General features: G+C 48.8%; 7 protein-coding genes across 8 annotated transcripts; 5 read left to right on the top strand and 2 right to left on the bottom strand.

Moving 5' to 3' along the window:
• Positions 1-14: 14 nt before the first annotated feature.
• L3040_005330 (uncharacterized protein) lies at positions 15-1,780 on the top strand (the record flags this gene model as incomplete). The annotated part of the gene is made up of 2 exons (XM_007288757.1): positions 15-206; positions 257-1,780. 2 exons carry the CDS (start codon positions 15-17, stop codon positions 1,778-1,780), a joined length of 1,716 nt encoding a protein of 571 aa, XP_007288819.1.
• Positions 1,781-2,289: 509 nt separating this feature from the next.
• L3040_005331 (uncharacterized protein) lies at positions 2,290-2,835 on the top strand (the record flags this gene model as incomplete). Its single annotated transcript, XM_007288758.2, has 2 exons — positions 2,290-2,607; positions 2,743-2,835. 2 exons carry the CDS (start codon positions 2,290-2,292, stop codon positions 2,833-2,835), a joined length of 411 nt encoding a protein of 136 aa, XP_007288820.2.
• A 525-nt stretch (positions 2,836-3,360) lies between these two features.
• On the bottom strand, positions 3,361-3,890 carry L3040_005332 (uncharacterized protein; the record flags this gene model as incomplete). Its single annotated transcript, XM_007288759.2, has 2 exons — positions 3,361-3,528; positions 3,657-3,890. 2 exons carry the CDS (start codon positions 3,888-3,890, stop codon positions 3,361-3,363), a joined length of 402 nt encoding a protein of 133 aa, XP_007288821.2.
• Positions 3,891-3,970: 80 nt separating this feature from the next.
• On the top strand, positions 3,971-5,031 carry L3040_005333 (uncharacterized protein; the record flags this gene model as incomplete). 2 transcript variants are annotated; one of them, XM_066157333.1, is made up of 4 exons in its annotated part: positions 3,971-4,044; positions 4,228-4,554; positions 4,622-4,812; positions 4,976-5,031. In XM_066157333.1, 4 exons carry the CDS (start codon positions 3,971-3,973, stop codon positions 5,029-5,031), a joined length of 648 nt encoding a protein of 215 aa, XP_066011639.1. The 2 variants fall into 2 exon arrangements, with proteins under 2 accessions (XP_066011639.1, XP_066011640.1); XM_066157334.1 differs by having other exon boundaries at positions 4,622-4,740.
• Positions 5,032-5,792: 761 nt separating this feature from the next.
• On the top strand, positions 5,793-6,457 carry L3040_005334 (uncharacterized protein; the record flags this gene model as incomplete). Its single annotated transcript, XM_007288761.2, has 4 exons — positions 5,793-5,931; positions 5,985-6,082; positions 6,135-6,178; positions 6,238-6,457. 4 exons carry the CDS (start codon positions 5,793-5,795, stop codon positions 6,455-6,457), a joined length of 501 nt encoding a protein of 166 aa, XP_007288823.2.
• Positions 6,458-8,904: 2,447 nt separating this feature from the next.
• On the top strand, positions 8,905-11,010 carry L3040_005335 (uncharacterized protein; the record flags this gene model as incomplete). Its single annotated transcript, XM_007288762.2, has 5 exons — positions 8,905-9,016; positions 9,069-9,125; positions 9,190-9,203; positions 9,275-9,348; positions 9,405-11,010. 5 exons carry the CDS (start codon positions 8,905-8,907, stop codon positions 11,008-11,010), a joined length of 1,863 nt encoding a protein of 620 aa, XP_007288824.2.
• A 3,706-nt stretch (positions 11,011-14,716) lies between these two features.
• L3040_005336 (uncharacterized protein) lies at positions 14,717-16,625 on the bottom strand (the record flags this gene model as incomplete). The annotated part of the gene is made up of 6 exons (XM_007288763.2): positions 14,717-15,246; positions 15,296-15,366; positions 15,415-15,851; positions 15,908-16,039; positions 16,090-16,353; positions 16,407-16,625. 6 exons carry the CDS (start codon positions 16,623-16,625, stop codon positions 14,717-14,719), a joined length of 1,653 nt encoding a protein of 550 aa, XP_007288825.2.
• Between the last annotated feature and the right edge of the window lie 67 nt (positions 16,626-16,692).

Genomic DNA, 16,692 nt, shown 5'->3' on the forward strand with positions numbered 1-16,692 from the left:
TCCTTCCTCCCACGATGGAGAATGGAGCCAAGATCAACGGAGAGCCCAATGGCACCAGCCCCCCACGAACACCAAGCTCGAACTCCTTCTCCCTCACGGAGTACTCAGCCAACCCTTCACCGCCGAGGGGGAGCCCCGGGAGCCCCAAGTCTAGACTCAAGGGACTGATTCCAGACGAGTTTCTACTGCCGAATGGATATCCTGATGTAGGTTCCTTCTCCCACGACGGATCGCGATCAAGAGCTAATTCCACAAGTACCTACGTCTCATCCTCGCGTCTCGCGTCTACGAGGTCGTGGAGGAAACGCCCCTCACGCACGCCACGAACCTGAGCAACAGGCTGCAATGCAAAGTGCTATTGAAGAGAGAGGATTTGCAGCCGGTGTTCAGCTTCAAGCTGCGGGGCGCGTACAACAAGATGGCGCATTTGGATAAGACGACGACGTGGAAAGGAGTTGTGGCTTGCTCGGCCGGGAACCACGCGCAAGGCGTAGCATACTCTGCACGCAAGCTCAAGATCCCAGCTACCATCGTCATGCCTGAGGGAACGCCCGAGATCAAACACCGAAATGTCAGCAGGCTTGGGGGAACGGTGGTCTTGCACGGTGCGGACTTTGACGCGGCGAAGGTGGAGTGCGCACGCTTGGAGAAACTGTATGGGCTGACGAGTATCCCGCCATTTGACGACCCGTATGTTATTGCCGGGCAGGGGACGATTGGGATGGAGATCCTGCGCCAGACAAGTATCCAGAAGCTGGAGGCTATTTTCTGCTGCGTGGGAGGGGGAGGACTTATCGCGGGAATTGGGTTGTATGTGAAGCGTATTGCGCCACATGTGAAGATCATTGGGGTCGAAACGTACGATGCAAACGCGATGGTGCAGTCATTGGCTCTGGGTAAGAGAGTCACGTTGAAGGAGGTTGGGCTGTTTGCAGACGGCGCGGCAGTGAAATGTGTAGGTGAGGAGACATTCCGCGTGTGCCAGGAAGTGGTAGATGAGGTTATTCAAGTCACGACCGACGAGACTTGCGCTGCCATCAAAGATGTCTTCGAAGACACTCGCTCCATCGTAGAGCCCGCTGGTGCGCTCGCCCTCGCTGGCCTCAAGAAATACGCGGCTGCACACCCCTCCGCTAACACAAACCGCCAACTCGTTGCCATCGCTTCAGGAGCGAACATGAATTTCGACCGCCTACGCTTCGTGGCCGAGAGAGCAGCGCTGGGAGAGAAGAAGGAGGCGCTTATCAGCGTCTCTATCCCCGAGAAACCAGGCGCGTTCTCTGAGCTTATTAAAGCTATCTTACCACACATGGTGACCGAGTTCTCGTATCGCTACGCCACAGATGCCGTAGCCAACGTGCTCATTGGACTCTCTCTCACCTCTGCAGCTGATCAACGAGAAGCTGAGCTCGATTCCCTGCTCTCGCGAATCTCATCCGGCGGCATGACGCCCGTTGACCTCTCCGGTGATGAGCTGGCAAAGTCCCACGTCCGCTACTTGGTAGGCGGCCGCTCAGGCGTCGCACACGAGAGGTTATACATGTTCAACTTCCCTGAGAGACCGGGTGCGCTGGAGAAGTTCCTGACGACGCTGCGACCGAGGTACAATATCAGTCTCTTCCAGTACCGGAACGCAGGCAGCGATATCGGCAAGGTGCTGACGGGGATTCTGTGTCCGGATGGGGAGCTGCGGGAGCTGGAGAGCTTCTTGAAGAAAATTGGGTACCCGTGGGAGGACTGTACTGAGAGTCAGGTATTCAAGACTTTCTTGAGGTCGTAAGGGGACGAGAAAGGAATATCCAGAGGAGTAGTTGGAGATTAGCGCGGCGTCGGGGTGTTTGGTCCTGAGTTTTACAGATAGATAGATCATGCTGCGGGCGCGGAGGGCAAAAAATAGAAAAGCGATGATTTTTACCTCGGCACTGCGTTGAAAGAGCCCTTGAAGAAATTTTACACATAAATCGGGTTAGTTCAACAAGAAAAAAATTGGTCTACTCTCTCTCTCCCTTCTCTATCCATCAAGATCGAAAGAAGTGGATCGACCCCGTCCCATCCATCCATCTATCCATCCCGCGGCGAAACTCTTTTCCGCTCCGCTTATCCCAGCCCAAATCTCTCTCTCTCCGCGGTTGAACATCATCAGCAACTTCACAACACACTCACGCATTTCACACGCCTCTCAAGAAAGAAGCGGCGCAAACCGCAATTTAATCCCACAACCCAACAAAAGCTAAAAAAAAGAAAGAGAAAAAAAATCAACCGACAAACTCAGTAAATCATATCAGCGCAATGATTCCACGACCCTCGACTTCAAGCTTCTTCCTCCTCCGCGCAGCAGCAGCAGCAGCAGCAGCAGCACGCGCGCTGTCTCCCTCCTCCGCCATTACCCTCCGTTCCTCGTTTAGTAGAATGCTACCTGCGGCGAGGACGTTTGCGAACTCGACGGCGGGGACGGCCGCGCGGAGACCGATGGTTGGGGTGGTTATGGGGAGGGAGATGGGAGTGGGAGCAGGAGCAGGAGGAAAAGTCGCGGGAATGGGGGGGCTGGAGCAGGTTCGGGGGATGAAGGTTAGGAGTTCGGTTAAGAAGCTTTGTGGGGGGTGCAAGGTATGTTTTCCTTTGGGGATTTCTTTATTTCTTGGAGGGGTTTTCTTATTTAGGGAGGAGGGGGGAATGGGTGCGGAGCTATGGAGGCAGAAGAGACGAAAAGAATATAAGCTGACGTATGTACCTCTCTCACAGAGCGTGCGCAGGAAGGGTGGCAAGTCGGGCAAGGGGCATGTGTATATCATCTGCTCGCTGAATCCGAAGCACAAGCAGCGACAGGGGAAGTAGGGGTCGCAATAGGTGTAGCAATATTTGCGAATATCTGTGAGATAGTGGCGCAATTCTGGGATGGTGGGAAATGGAGGAGGGTATGCCATTGCGGGCATCTCTAGGGCTGCACGGTGGCGGAGGAGGTGAGAGGAGGACCTGAGTTGTATGATATGATACGATATGCACAGGCTGGCGTTGGCGGGTACTGGTCTCATGCTCGACCATCGACGAGGGCTGAATACCGAATCTTGGGCAGAAGCAGGCGATGCTTGAGAGAAGATGGTGGTGGTTATAGGATTGAAGAACCCAACCAATATACCCCTTGACACACCTCTTCCCACACCCCGTCCTCGTGTCTTCGAGTCTGCGGGTATCCTGAACGGCTTTAATCTTCACAGCCCATCAATATACCTCTCCATCGTCTCCCACTGCGTCTTCCCCGTCGATATCAAGTACCGGATTTGACCCTGTTCACACCCGCCCATTAGCCTCCTCCGCGTACCAAACCACTCCCCGAGGGCGTCGGAAGCAAAAGAACCAATCTTAGGTAACGAATCTGAGGTAACGCACGATATCCCCAACCCCTCTGTTCCTCCTGAACTCCTCCCTCGCAAAGCCCAGCGTCTCGGCCCTGGTCCGGGGATCCGAAATGCGGCGACAGCCTCTTATGATCGCCCGCCACAGCTTGATCGCTTTTCCGCGCTGCAGAAACTAGAAGAGGCACGGCGCCCACCATAGGGCAACGTGTTAGCGAATCTGGAGGATCCTGGGGGTGGTGGTGGTGGTGGTAGGCGGGAGAAAGCGGGATGGGGGGGGGATGGTTTGTACGTATTATTTACATGGTCGAGGGAGATGGTTGGTGGTAGTTTGGGGTGGTGAGGGCGTGCGGCTGAGGCGTAGCTACGCCAGCCGCGGTGGAGGGTTTGCGTCGGGCATCTCATCTGGTGGCAGTTTGTAGTCGTGGTCGTGGTCGTGGTCGTCTGAATATTCCGTCTGAGAAAGAGCAATCGGGTGGAGTTGAAGTGAAGCTTGGAGGCCGAGGCTTGCGGCCTGAGTTTAAATCCGGGGTTCATGCTTGACAGGCGCGGCGAGTCACGTCCAACATCGATTTCTTCTACGAAGCGAGAGGAGAGAAAAGGGCGAGATCAAGAGGATGGACGAAGTGGATCATATCGAGCTTGCGAACCAGAAGAGCTTGGAGGATTTTGAGAGGGAATATATGCCTGGGTATGTATGTGAATTCCCCCATCTCAACCCGTACGTTGTTTTGATATTCCGATCATCATCATGTTTTATATAAACAAACCTGCCTAGCGCTGTTCACGACATTCTTCCCCCACAAAGCCATTTTGCTTTGCCAGCTCAACTTCCTTCGGTTGGGGCTTTTCTTTTCTTTTCTAATCCCCACAGAAACGACTGGAGATTCTTCCGCCACCCCACCACTGCCGCCATCTACACACTCGCCCTGCACGCCTCGTCGTCGCTCCCCGAAGCCGATCTCAACGCCTGCTTCGCCCTCATCGAGCTCACCAGCTCAGAGGACTACCGGGAGTCCAAAGGGGGATGGAAACCCCGGGCCAAGAAGGAAGAGATGAAGTTGCTGGACTTAAAATACCTGCTCGTCAAGAAGGCAGAGGATGGCCGCGTGCAGGGCTTTATGAGTCTCATGCCGACGTACGAGGATGGGTTTCCTGTCGTGTATTGCTATGAGATTCATCTCTCGGCGGAGTTGCGGGGGTAAGTGCTGTGTAATTCTCTTCTTGCAGTTATGAAACTTATGTTGCAATGGGCTAACGAAAGATAGGACGGGGCTGGGAAGGATGATGATGGGGTATTTGGAAGATGTGGCGAGGAGAGTTCCTGAGACGGAGAAGGTCATGTTGACGGTCTTTACGCGGAATAAACGTGCCGTCGAATTCTACGGTAAGTTGGGGTACAGTACAGATGAGTATTCGCCGGAGCCAAGAGTGCTGAGAAATGGGACGGTGGTGAAGAGTGAGTATCTTATCCTGAGTAAGGGCATCAATAGATGATGGGTGGGGTGGGCCCAGAGGGTCCAGTGCTGCTGTCTGGTGTAGATGGGCCTGCATTCTTGAGGGGATCGATGTTGCTGTCGGCCAGCAGGAGCTGAACGTCTCTTTGGCTAAGAATCTTGCAGAAGGAACAAGCGCTGGTACTATCCACGTCAAACTGAGTAGTAGGGGCTGGGAATAAGCGATGATGCCGCTGTCTATCATTCGGTGGTTCTCTGGCAGTTCGCAGGGGCACTGGTGCTGAGGTGTTGCGTGGCAAATATCACATAACATGGTCTACCTCAACGGAATTTTTGCAAAACGCGCGGACACTCATCCTCGACAGAAAATGCCCAGCGAGATTATATCTGGAGACGGACGTTTCCCCTGTTTCAAACGCCCTCGACAACGGGCCTAGGGTCGAGCTTTCTTCCCATATAGCCCATAAGAAGGGCTAAATACTACTTCGATCAAGCGAGCGAGTATCGTCTTGCTTTGCAGATATGCAATATTAAAGTCGCTATCCGGGTCCGGTCGTACAGCCCCATGGTCTCTGAAATAGTTCAACGACACTTGCCCGTTAAGAACGACACCCAACCCATGCCAATTGTGACATGAGACCAGTTAAAACAAATGGCTGGAAAGTTAACGGCTTGGATTGGATAGGGCTGAAGCCACAGTTCTCAGCCGTACGACCTATCCTTAGGCGAGGCACGTTCTCCCCCATGTTTTCAGCTCTGCTATATCAAATAAACATATCGCGGGAGCTATACCGGACTGTGGACATGAAGTGATCCTTTTGTTCGGTTGCGGTGTTATTGGTCCACCGGGATGATTTGATTAGCGGTCTTTGTTATAAGGCTGTAAATTTCCCTCCTCACATTTCATTCTCCTCTTTCCCAACCTACAAATCCCGCGTCTCCAACTGAGATTTACGGCCCTCATTTGAGATTTTAGGTCAAAATGAGCGACACCAAAGCCCCCATCACATCAGAACAACCAGCTCAACCTCAGCCTACCTCCGCAAATTACCAACCAACGACCGGAACCGAGGAATGGTCCAACAATATATTTGACTGCTTCAAGGGAGCTGACAATCTCTGTATGCGCGTTAATATTGTCTGCTCGAGACGTGTACTAAATGAGATTATCCAGGCCTGAAAGCGACATTCTGCCCCTGCTTCGTCTATGGTCGCACTCAAGCCAGGCTTAGAGACCCAAGCCTCACTGGCTACGAAAGGATAAACAACGACGTATGTACCCTATCAGCCCTTTCACCACAGGACAGCGTCTAAATACCTCCAGTGTCTCCTCTTCGCAGGCCTGAACTGCGTCGGTGCTGGATTCGTGTATAGCAGCTCCTCTCTCCTGATGATATGTCCAACGTACTTACTTACACACGCCACAGCCTCGAATTCCTCAAGCGTCAGGACATCCGCGCCAAGTACTCCATCCGCGGCGACACGCCCTCTGATGCCCTCCTCTCCTTCTGCTGCGGCTGCTGCTCCCTGATCCAAGGCGAGAAAGAGGTCATCGGTCGCGCGCAGGCGCAAACGCAGCAGACTCAGGGGTCTTTGGGATATCAGGCGCCTGCTGGTATGCACGCTGATCCTCCCCAGAGTTATTAGGCCAACCCTGAATATCGGAGATTAGAATGCTGCGTTGCGATGATGTCTGTTTTTGCCTCTGAGAGCAGGACACGGGAGTCTCGAATCCGGCTATGCTGCCCAAGGCGCTCGCTCTATTCCTGCGGTTGAGTTCTATATTTCCGTCGTAGTTCTGAGCTCCGTGTACTGGATTACTAGCCAAAACCCGTATATATATATATATATATATTCCATCTTCTCAACCTGTCGTCGTGTTTCTCGCTCTTGTTGATATTCATGCAATCGCTAGCGCCTCACTCCGATGATTGCAATTGCCATCGCGCGGCGTGTGCAGGGGCCATTGCGATCTTTTCGGTCGGCGACCCTTTTTTTCCGGTTTTCTTTCCTACGTTCGTCGGGTATTGCGTGTCTACGTGGCAGCACTTTCGCCAACCCTCATACATCTATCCATTCATCATATGGAAGCGCTTTGCTTTCATGGTAGGGAGGTACTTTTCTTTGGCCAGCCGTGGGTTTTTTTTTCTCGTTTTCGGTGAGGTCATGCTTGTCTGTGTGTAGATGATTGTGTTTCGGTGATTTTCTTCCGAGGGGGTGGCGGGGGGTGTTCTCCAGCAGCAGCAGCTTCATTCTGAAAGTTGAGGGATATTTGGAAAGGAAGAATCTTACAGATTGATTTCATCTTGTTGTTTCTAGTTCCTTTTTATTAATACCGCTTTCGCCTGCTGTTCTAGAAGCTCATTTGAGAACTCGAGCTATAACCAACTCTTGAATAGCATGAGGATCTTAAGCGTAATGAATGGATGGATTTTTGAAATTGGACAAGTGAGATAGATCAAAATGATGATGGGCCTGAATTTGCTTGATTATATTGAATTTCTACTATGATAATACTGAAGAGAAAAGCTGAAAGGTGTAAAATCTAGATGGGAAGGGCAGAGTGCTCCATTTAGACTTAGACTAGAAAGGTTCTAGGGTAACGGCTTATGGCTACCAGGACAAGATCGTACTACCGGTACACTACCCACCGCGGGGACAGCACTCGGACGGAAACAAACCGATTTTTTTAGTAGACTCCGCAATTAGATGATGCACCATGACACCCCGGCGGCTTTACAAGATACCCTGCTCTAATTTTTCAGGAAATTGAGCGGAAAATACGTCATTTTGCAATTCTTCTACTTCGAGTCTGCTGCGAGGAAGAGCGTTTCAAGATTGTTATCCAGTCCGGATTGAGATTATCTTGACGAAGGTTGGTTGAGATTGCCCTCATCGTGGTTCTGATTGGCCAAGCAGCCCAAGCGAGTAAATACGCCAATGCGACTAGACTCCCCTTTCTCCCTACCTGGAGAGCGAAGCCTCTTAATTCAGCCCTTGCCTGGTACGCCCTTGCCTTATATAGTTGAAGTTGAAGAAATGAATCGCGGAAGTCACCTGCTCTCAAGAGAAGTCGGCTGCGCGCCTAAACGTGCACGTACGGGCAGCATTCCGAGACCCTGCCACCGCAATTTTTAACCACCGCGAACACTACCGAAACGGTCAAATATGTTTTTCGTTATCATCATATTATTTTATTCAATTTGGTTTGTGGGATGGTATTTCTCTCAAGAGGAAAGGTTTTCGTTAAGCGTAGGCTCGTCAAGCGTTTGTTCGCTAGTATCTTAGTACTTCCTAATCAGCAACGGTGATAAACCAAAGAGCACTAACCCCGGGCACCATTGTACCGTTTGTTCGAGTTTAGTCAGAGGACCGTATGGGTTCCAGCGAGGTTACAGAGCTGCGTACAACGGAACCAATATGTCTCACTGCGCATTACAACATGTCAGAATTAGCGCGAGAACAATCTGTGGAGCCCATCGCCGAAGGCGAGAATTCTGAATGAGTCCATACCGTTGGCCTTGGATCTTAAAACAGAACCTCACTATCTCATATGTATTTCTCCTTTTCGGTATAGTCTATAGGCTACGTTTGGGACCGGCTCCTTAGCAGTTGCTACATTTCAGTTGTCCCTTCCCTTGGACTCGATCGTCAGAAAAATTTGTGCCCAATGAATCCACCCCCCCACAGCATCTATCTACAACTTGAAACGATGTGCTTTGCAGAAATTCTGCTAAGGATCTCCGTTACTAGAATGATACATGGTCGGCGATCGCCCTAACCTTTAAGTTCCTATGAAGATCAGGAATCGCTGTTCGCTAACCAGATAGTATAACTGGAAAGAGCTTAAGCCCATACAAAACGCACCGTCTGACCTTTTAATCATTTTCTCCTACTGCATGACCAGAGGCTCCGCCTCTGTCGACACTACTTTCGGATCGTCCACAAACGCTGAATCCCAAGATATATAAAAGACGCTGCTGTCCAGCAACCTTTTGACCATCATCGGTCTTCATCCTTCATCTGCTCAGGCTTCTTTCCTGAACCACTCCTCTTTCTATATATAATCTTGCAAGTCATTAATCTTATCAATCATGTTCGGAGAATACTCTGTTACCCTTCTTGTAGCTTCTGTGTTGGCTCTTGCCTCGTCAGTCTTGGCGGGATTCGATGCCGCTTCCTCGAAAAATGTCGCCGTATACTGGGGTGAGCTCGACCATGGTTACCGTCTGAATCTTTTTTAACTGTTCTTGTGTAGGACAAAATTCCTTTGGCCAAGTCGGTAGTCAGGCAAGCCTGGCATTTTATTGCGAAGGTAAGTCGACCCCCGTTGGAATAGCCTACGGCCCGCCCGATCAATTGTGACTGACTTGACATAGATACCCGAATTGATGTAAGTGCGTATAAACATAGATATATCTGCGAACCAGCTAAGATGTTGGAACATTAGTTGACTTTATATAGATCATCCCCATTTCTTTTATGATATCTCTTCGTGACCGAACATTGAATTTGGGACCCAGTTCACCCGACCTTGAGTAAGCCTTTCTCACTTTCCCCCTCTGCCATTGCATTTCTTGCTGACGACCTGTAGGGATGACATCAAAAGCTGCCAAAGATTGGGAAAGACGATTCTTCTTTCCTTCCCGGGAGCTTATTACACGGAGGGCGGTTTTGACTCGGTCGAGATGGCGATCAAGGGAGCTCAGGATGTATGGGCTGCATTTGGCCCTGTGCAGGCCTACTCCACCATCTCCCGGCCCTTTGGTTCCGCTGTAGTCGACGGGTTTGACTTCGACTTCGAAAGCTCTGACATCGGCTATATTGTCGCTTTCGGAGAGGAGCTCGACCGCCTCCGCAGATACCCAAGCGACAAGAGTATCATCCTCACTGCCGCGCCCCAGTGCCCATTCCCGGACCAGGCCATGAATGGACTATTCGAGAAGATCCCGTTCGATGCTCTTTTCATCCAGTTCTATAACAACTACTGCGGTGTCAAGAACTTCAACCCAGGTGCCGACAGAAGCAGTTTCAACTTCGACGCTTGGGACCGCTGGGCGAAGCAAGAGTCGCTGAACCGCCGTGTCAAGCTCCTCCTCGGCGCGCCGGCAAACGTGGCGGCTGCGGGCAAGGGATCCTACGTCGAGCCGTATGTGCTCGCCCAGGCGATCGCGGAGTCCCAGAAGTTCGAGAGCTTCGGCGGCGTCATGTTCTGGGATATGACCCAGCTCTATAGCAACGTGGGATTTCTGGACATTGTCGTCGGGGCTTTGGAGGGGAATAGGTTCTCGACACCTTCTTCGGAGCCTGCTCCCTCCTTTACGGAACCCGCTGCCCTTCCTACAGTCGACGCTGGCAAGCCATTCTATCCCGGGGCTTTGGAGGGACATTGGTCCTCGACACATTCTTCGGAGCCTGCTCCCTCATCTACGGAACCCGTCGCCCTTCCTACGGTCGACGCAGCCGAGCCATTCTATCCCGGGGCTTTAGAGGGAAATAGTTCCTCGGCACCTTCGGAGCCTGCTCCCTCCTCTACGGAACCCGTTGCCCTTCCTACGGTCGACGCAGCCGAGCCATTCTATCCCGGGGCTTTAGAGGGAAATAGTTCCTCGGCACCTTCGGAGCCTGCTCCCTCCTCTACGGAACCCGTCGCCCTTCCTACGGTCGACGCAGCCGAGCCATTCTATCCCGGGGCTTTAGAGGGAAATAGTTCCTCGGCACCTTCGGAGCCTGCTCCCTCCTCTACGGAACCCGTTGCCCTTCCTACGGTCGACGCAGCCGAGCCATTCTATCCCGGGGCTTTAGAGGGAAATAGTTCCTCGGCACCTTCGGAGCCTGCTCCCTCCTCTACGGAACCCGTCGCCCTTCCTACGGTCGACGCAGCCGAGCCATTCTATCCCGGGGCTTTGGAGGGACATTGGTCCTCGGCACCTTCGGAGCCTGCTCCCCCCTCTATGGAGCCCGTTGCCCTCCCTACGGTCGACGCTACGGACCCATTCCATCCTCTAGCCACCACCATTGTCGCCTCGGTCAAGGGGTACACCACTCCGGCCCCAGAGCCAACGACCTTGATCATCAAGGTCGGGGCACCGGAGCCATCGCCAGCTTCTCAAGTCCAGGCCAAACCCGTCCTACCCGCCCTACCCGCCCTTCCCAATAGTCCTCAGCTTGGCGGGCTCGGTGAACCAAGTGAGTGCTGATTTTACGCCCCCCCCCCCCCCCCCCCCCACTGGAAGGTCCACCTTTGGAGACGTACCTGACCAGGTGGAGGATCTGGATATGTCTCTCCGCAGGTCGGAAGATGTATACTCTGGGCTGGCTTGGCTTGTTGGGAATTTCGGCAGGTCGGAAGATGTATGCTCTGGGCTGGCTTGGCTTGCTGAGAAGTGGCGATGGGTAATTGGTTTGTTTATTTGTTATGTCCATGCCAAGTTTTTTTCTTTTTTTTTTTTTTTTGTTGGGAGCGGGATTACAAGGGTAGCGATTGAAGAGCTCGATTTCTTTTGATCACTTTTACACGTTTCGATTCGGAATTTCTCATTTTGTTGAATTCTGGGCTTTTGTATCTAATGTCACATTGTTTGTAATCTCTTTAGGAACTCAATAGAAGAAAAGGAAAATAATCTTGAGTCTTACTTACATGCTTATCAGGGCGCTCTGCCTTCTAGCATGCAGGTTATGAGATAGAGGTTTTCTGCGGTCTGGTATAGCGTGGATAGTAATGGTAAGCCCATACCTATATAGTCTACCAGAGAACGATCTCTTCGCTTAAATTGGAGCTAGTGCTCGGGAAGCGAGATATCTAATAAAGGTGTCGGTGTTTGGCTACAACCTTCAATACTTTCAAAGGCGTCTCGAGATTTTCACACGATAGAAGTCTTTGATTGGATTAGGCTGGGCTATATAGCAATGGTAATCTCCTGGGGTTAATGTAGTCTTCAGTAGTAATCGACTGGCTTGATTAGCGGGTAGGGAAATGAGTAGAAGATGACTTACTTTCTTCCTGGCTATACTTTATATATTTGTTTAGAGTGGGCCTTGATTGAGAAAGTTAAAACTTGAGGGTGGGAGGGGGGGGAAGGTTCTTTTTCTAAAGTGATTGAGTTTGGAGATGAAGGGTAGTAAATGGTAATAGTCAGTGCGCTGACTTTATGACCTGCGGGCTCTCGGTCACAGTCAAGACAAGCAAGTGTCCCAGGTCAAGCAAGTGTCCTACTTCAAATTGCCATTCCATAGTAAATCGCATACAATTCTACTACACTTGCGATAGCTATTTTTCCTTCAACATTTCTCCAACCATGCCTCCGCAAACTTCAGAAGCTCTTGTAGCTCTCAATTATTACGGCCGCTATGCTATTAAAAAAGAATACGACCGCGCTTTTTAAAAAGCGCGCGATTAAGCCTTAGAAGATATAGAAACCGATGATGAAAAAGTAAAACGACCGAAAAGCGAATGTGCTGCTACGTTAGCACGTATATTCGGAGTCAAAGAACCTGCTTTACGAAAAGCTGTATACCGAGCTAAAAAGAAAAAGCGCAATCCTATCACAAGTCAATTCAATCGATAAAGAGGAAATAATCAGATTTTATTGCAAGAGCAAGAAGAAGCGATCCGACAATATTACTACGAGCAATAAAAGCTTAGTTTAAGAGCAACTCTTCTAATAGTACGCGTTAGAATCAATCACTTAAGAGCAGTAAGTGTTATTATTTTATTTTATTTATAATTATCAAATCGCTTTTAACGTCGTATAAAAACAACAGCTTTCTCTTTCTCTTGTATCACAATCTTAGTTCAAAGATTAGCTTCGCCGAAACCCCGATCTTCATATAATCAAGACTAAACTAATCGAGCGCGTTAGACTCGAATCGCATACCGAAGAAAAGATAAAAAAATGATTCGAAGAATTGCAAAAAGATATAGTTCTTTATAATATCAACATTCCGAAAAAGCTTTTGAATATAAACGAGTCGAGAGCGCGTGTTAAATGTCCGCCGAGAGAGACTGTGATCGTTCTAAAAGAAGTCAAAGAAATGTATACAAGCTCTTTAAACAATCGCAAATCGATTATAATTATTAAAACTATTCGAGCAGACGGCAAAAAGACTCTTCCGCTATATATCATTACACCGAGCAAGAAGATTATAGAGAATTGGATTACGGATAAGCTTACAAGTGACGAAACGATTGATTGCTTTCTTATAAGATATATCAATCATTAGATTATCTTAAACTACGCCGATCACTTTATCAAATAAACACACGCTAAGTTAAATAAACTATAGAAAATGCTGCTTTTAAATAGCTATGAGTCTCATCGATTAGATGAATTTGTATTAAAGCTTAAAGAAGCGCATATTCATTGCTTTTAGTTTCCTAATTACTTTATACACGCGCTTCAACCTCTTAACGTTAAAGTATTTCGTCTTTAAAAGCATTATCACGCTTTTGCTATCCAAAATACTATTCGAAGTTTAGACTTCGAATATACTATCACTTCGTTCTTCCGCGATCTTACGAATATCCGCTAATAAGCTATGCAACACTATACGATTGTAAACGCTTTTAAAACCTCGGGAATATAGCCTTGCAATATCAACGCTAGTCTTAAAAAGATTCGCTTTTATAATAAAAGAAAGAGATCAATACTTAACGAAAAAAACGATAAAGATAATCTCGAGCTTCTCGCGCTTCGTCCTTTTCGACTTAAAGATTTATAAACTACAATTGTAAAGATCAATTTATTACGCACTTAAGATCCGATACAGTTTTCCGATGATACGAAAGAACTCTTTAAAATTACGATAAAGCAAGCTTCTATCGAGCTTTAAAAAGCACATCTTACTTCGATAGAACATATCAATCTTCAAGAAAAGATTAGAGAAGATAAGAAACGCAAAAGAACATCGCGAAAGAGTATTTATAAAAGAGGTTCTTTTGCTGCAACTAGCGATTTAAAAGAACGAATTCAAATTCGTACGGAAGCAGAAAGGGTAACGGCGTTACGAAAAGTTAAGAAAACACTTCAAGCAGCTATCAACAAACATAATAAGCTCTTAAAAGAGCAAGGTATAGCTGCTCGAAAAACTAACAAAGCTAAAAGAGACCGAGTTCAACTTGCAATTGCAAGAAATAGCTTGCTTACACTCGAAGATTTAATCTTAAATCGAGAGCTTGATAAAGCACTTACTCCGATCGAAGACGCTCGCTCAACGCGCGAAGGTCACCTTGAACTATTCTATATGGTTCTTCAATTGGAAGCTAAATTAAAAAGAGAAACGAAGAGCTATATCGATTTTCTTAAGCCTGATCTTTTAATTAAGACTAATAATTCACGAGTAGAACAGCTAAATTACGACGAATTCCGCGAATCGAGTCTAATTAAAGGTATTCTACAAGAAAGTTCGGATATAGAATCAAATGCTAAGTCAATTGATTTTATTCAAAAAAATGCCGACTTTTCTTATGTAATATAATTATCAAAATTCGTTGCGTTGTGCATTTTTTTTGTATATAGAATGCTAGTATTTTCAATGTTCTGACCATTTAAAGTGGGACACTTGCTTGACCTAGGACACTTGCTTGTCCTGACTGTGACCGAGAGCCCGCAGGTCACAAAGTCAGCGCACTGACTATTATATACTGCAGGGAAGGGTAGCAAGGTTGGTTATAAGGTAGGATGATATATACACTTTCGTTTGAAAGAAGTATGAGATAATTGAAGAGATCCAGCAGACTTAGATAAATTAAATATTCAATTTATGCTAAATACTTCCGCCCATTATTTCGCCCTGCGTGTTGAACTTTTAACCAGTTTCAGAAGTAGTACTCACGCCAAAAGGCTTTGTACCATGAGTCCCGCTCTCAAATTGCAACCTGCCAGGTTGCACCTCACTCACATCTGCCTATATCACCTCCTCATCTTTCTCCTTGGTGTCTGACTGCACAGTCCCCAGCTTTTTCAGCAATCCAATCTTCCCCATATTCCCCAGCCCGCAGATCGTCAGAAGCAAACAGAAACCCATAGCGGCAGCACAGAACCACTCCACTGCCCTGATCCCTTCCAGCAGCGCCGGAAGCTCCCCCTTTCCCTGATTTCTGAGCTTCCTCTGCACAAAATCCTGGATAGTGGCAGTGATTGGCAAGAACATGGCCCTTCCAAGCCCTGCAAAGGTCTGGAACATCGCGCCTGCAACACTCTGGTCTTTTCTTGGGAGAGACTGGGTGATGAAGAGACCGAGGCAGGGATAGACCGTGTCAGCGCCGATGCCCGCGAAGCACATCGCGAGGAAGGCGTAGGCCCAGTAACTTGTTGAGGGCGGGATTGGGACGGCGAAGAGGATGTTGGAAATTGTGCCCAGCGTCAAGCCAACGATGAGAATGTAGTTACCTCTGATACGGTCCATCAAATAGCCAGCTGCGACGGTACCGAGTACTGCATACCGTTAGCTGGAGTTGAACTTGGGCCTGGAAGCTGGACTTACTGCCGAAGATACCCAGTGGGATATAACGAAGTGTAGTTTGGATTGGTGAGTGGCCTTGATAGTCTTGATAGCTGCCTCACGATCAGTGGCCTGGCTAGAAATTGAGTTTATGGTCTTACAAGTAGGTTGAGTAGACAACAAAGTTTGTGAATCCAGCTGAGAAGATAAGGGCAATTACCATCGCGACGGAGAATCGCACGTTCCGGAACGTCGATGTACGCATGAGAGGCTCACGAGCCCGGCTCTCGAGATAGTGTTGCCAGTAAACAAAGATAGCAATTAGCAATAGCGCCAGGATTAAGAGAACAACGACGTAAGGCGTGTCCCATCCGCTAGATGCCCCTTCTGAAAGAGAAATGAGTAGCAAGAGTGCTCCCGCGGTGAAAAAGAAAGCGCCTATCCAGTCGACGCTTGCTGCTCGGGCGTCCGCCGTGCTTTGACCTCGGGAGGGCTCTTTTTGAATGACGAAGATGGCTGAGACGGCGATGGCAAATCCCATTCCAGCTATTACGAAGAATACCACTTTCCAGTCTGCGTATTGGGAAATTATCCCACCCTACAGATAGGTCAGCGGATGGGGATAGAGGAACGAAAGCTGCATAGGATCTCTACCAGTAAATTCCCGAATACCTGTCCTGTAGGCGCCCCAGCGGAGTAGAATGCAAAGCTGTAGTTCTTAATTCGTCCGGGAGGTACCGTATAGCCGATAATTCCAATTGCGGTAGGAACAGTTATCGCAGCTCCCTGAGAAGTAAGCCAGATGATCATGTTTAGCCCAGAGAGTTGACACTTACCAGACCCTGCAAAGCCCTCATGATATACATGCATATCTCAACTGGGCTGAACGCTACTGCCAGAGTGAAAATCGTAAACCAGAAGCAGCCGATGATAAACAGCCATCGTTTCCCGTACACGTCCCCTAGCTTTCCGGACAGGAGAAGAAACGAGCCCGCTGTCAACGAGTATGCCGAAACGATCCATTGCTGTCTTGTTTCTGGGATATCAAGATCATCAGTAATGCCGGGCAGAATAATGACGACGGACTGAATCGAAAGTGTCTGGATGGATAGGTGTAAGAATCGTACTCTGCTTCAGGATATGGAAAGCTCACGTTTATGAATGCAGCACTAGTTAACAGTAGCACCAGAGGCGCCACTTGACGTGCTGTCACTTCTTTTTGAGAAAGAGCATGGAATTCATCGTCCGTGTCTGGAGTAGGGGCCTCGGAAATGGATGCTGTTGACTTGACATTGACATTCTCGGCATCACGCCCAGACAAGGACAAAGAGCCTTTCTTGTTTGATCCAGCAAACCAGCTTAACCGAGACATAGTAAACAAGAGATGCTCTGAGCAAGGAAATTGATATAGAAACAATTCTAGGGCAGAGTCCCAAGGT

This window comes from Drepanopeziza brunnea (assembly GCF_022702325.1).
Source record: "Drepanopeziza brunnea f. sp. 'multigermtubi' strain 214-2 chromosome Unknown ctg8, whole genome shotgun sequence".
NCBI lineage: Eukaryota > Fungi > Ascomycota > Leotiomycetes > Helotiales > Drepanopezizaceae > Drepanopeziza > Drepanopeziza brunnea.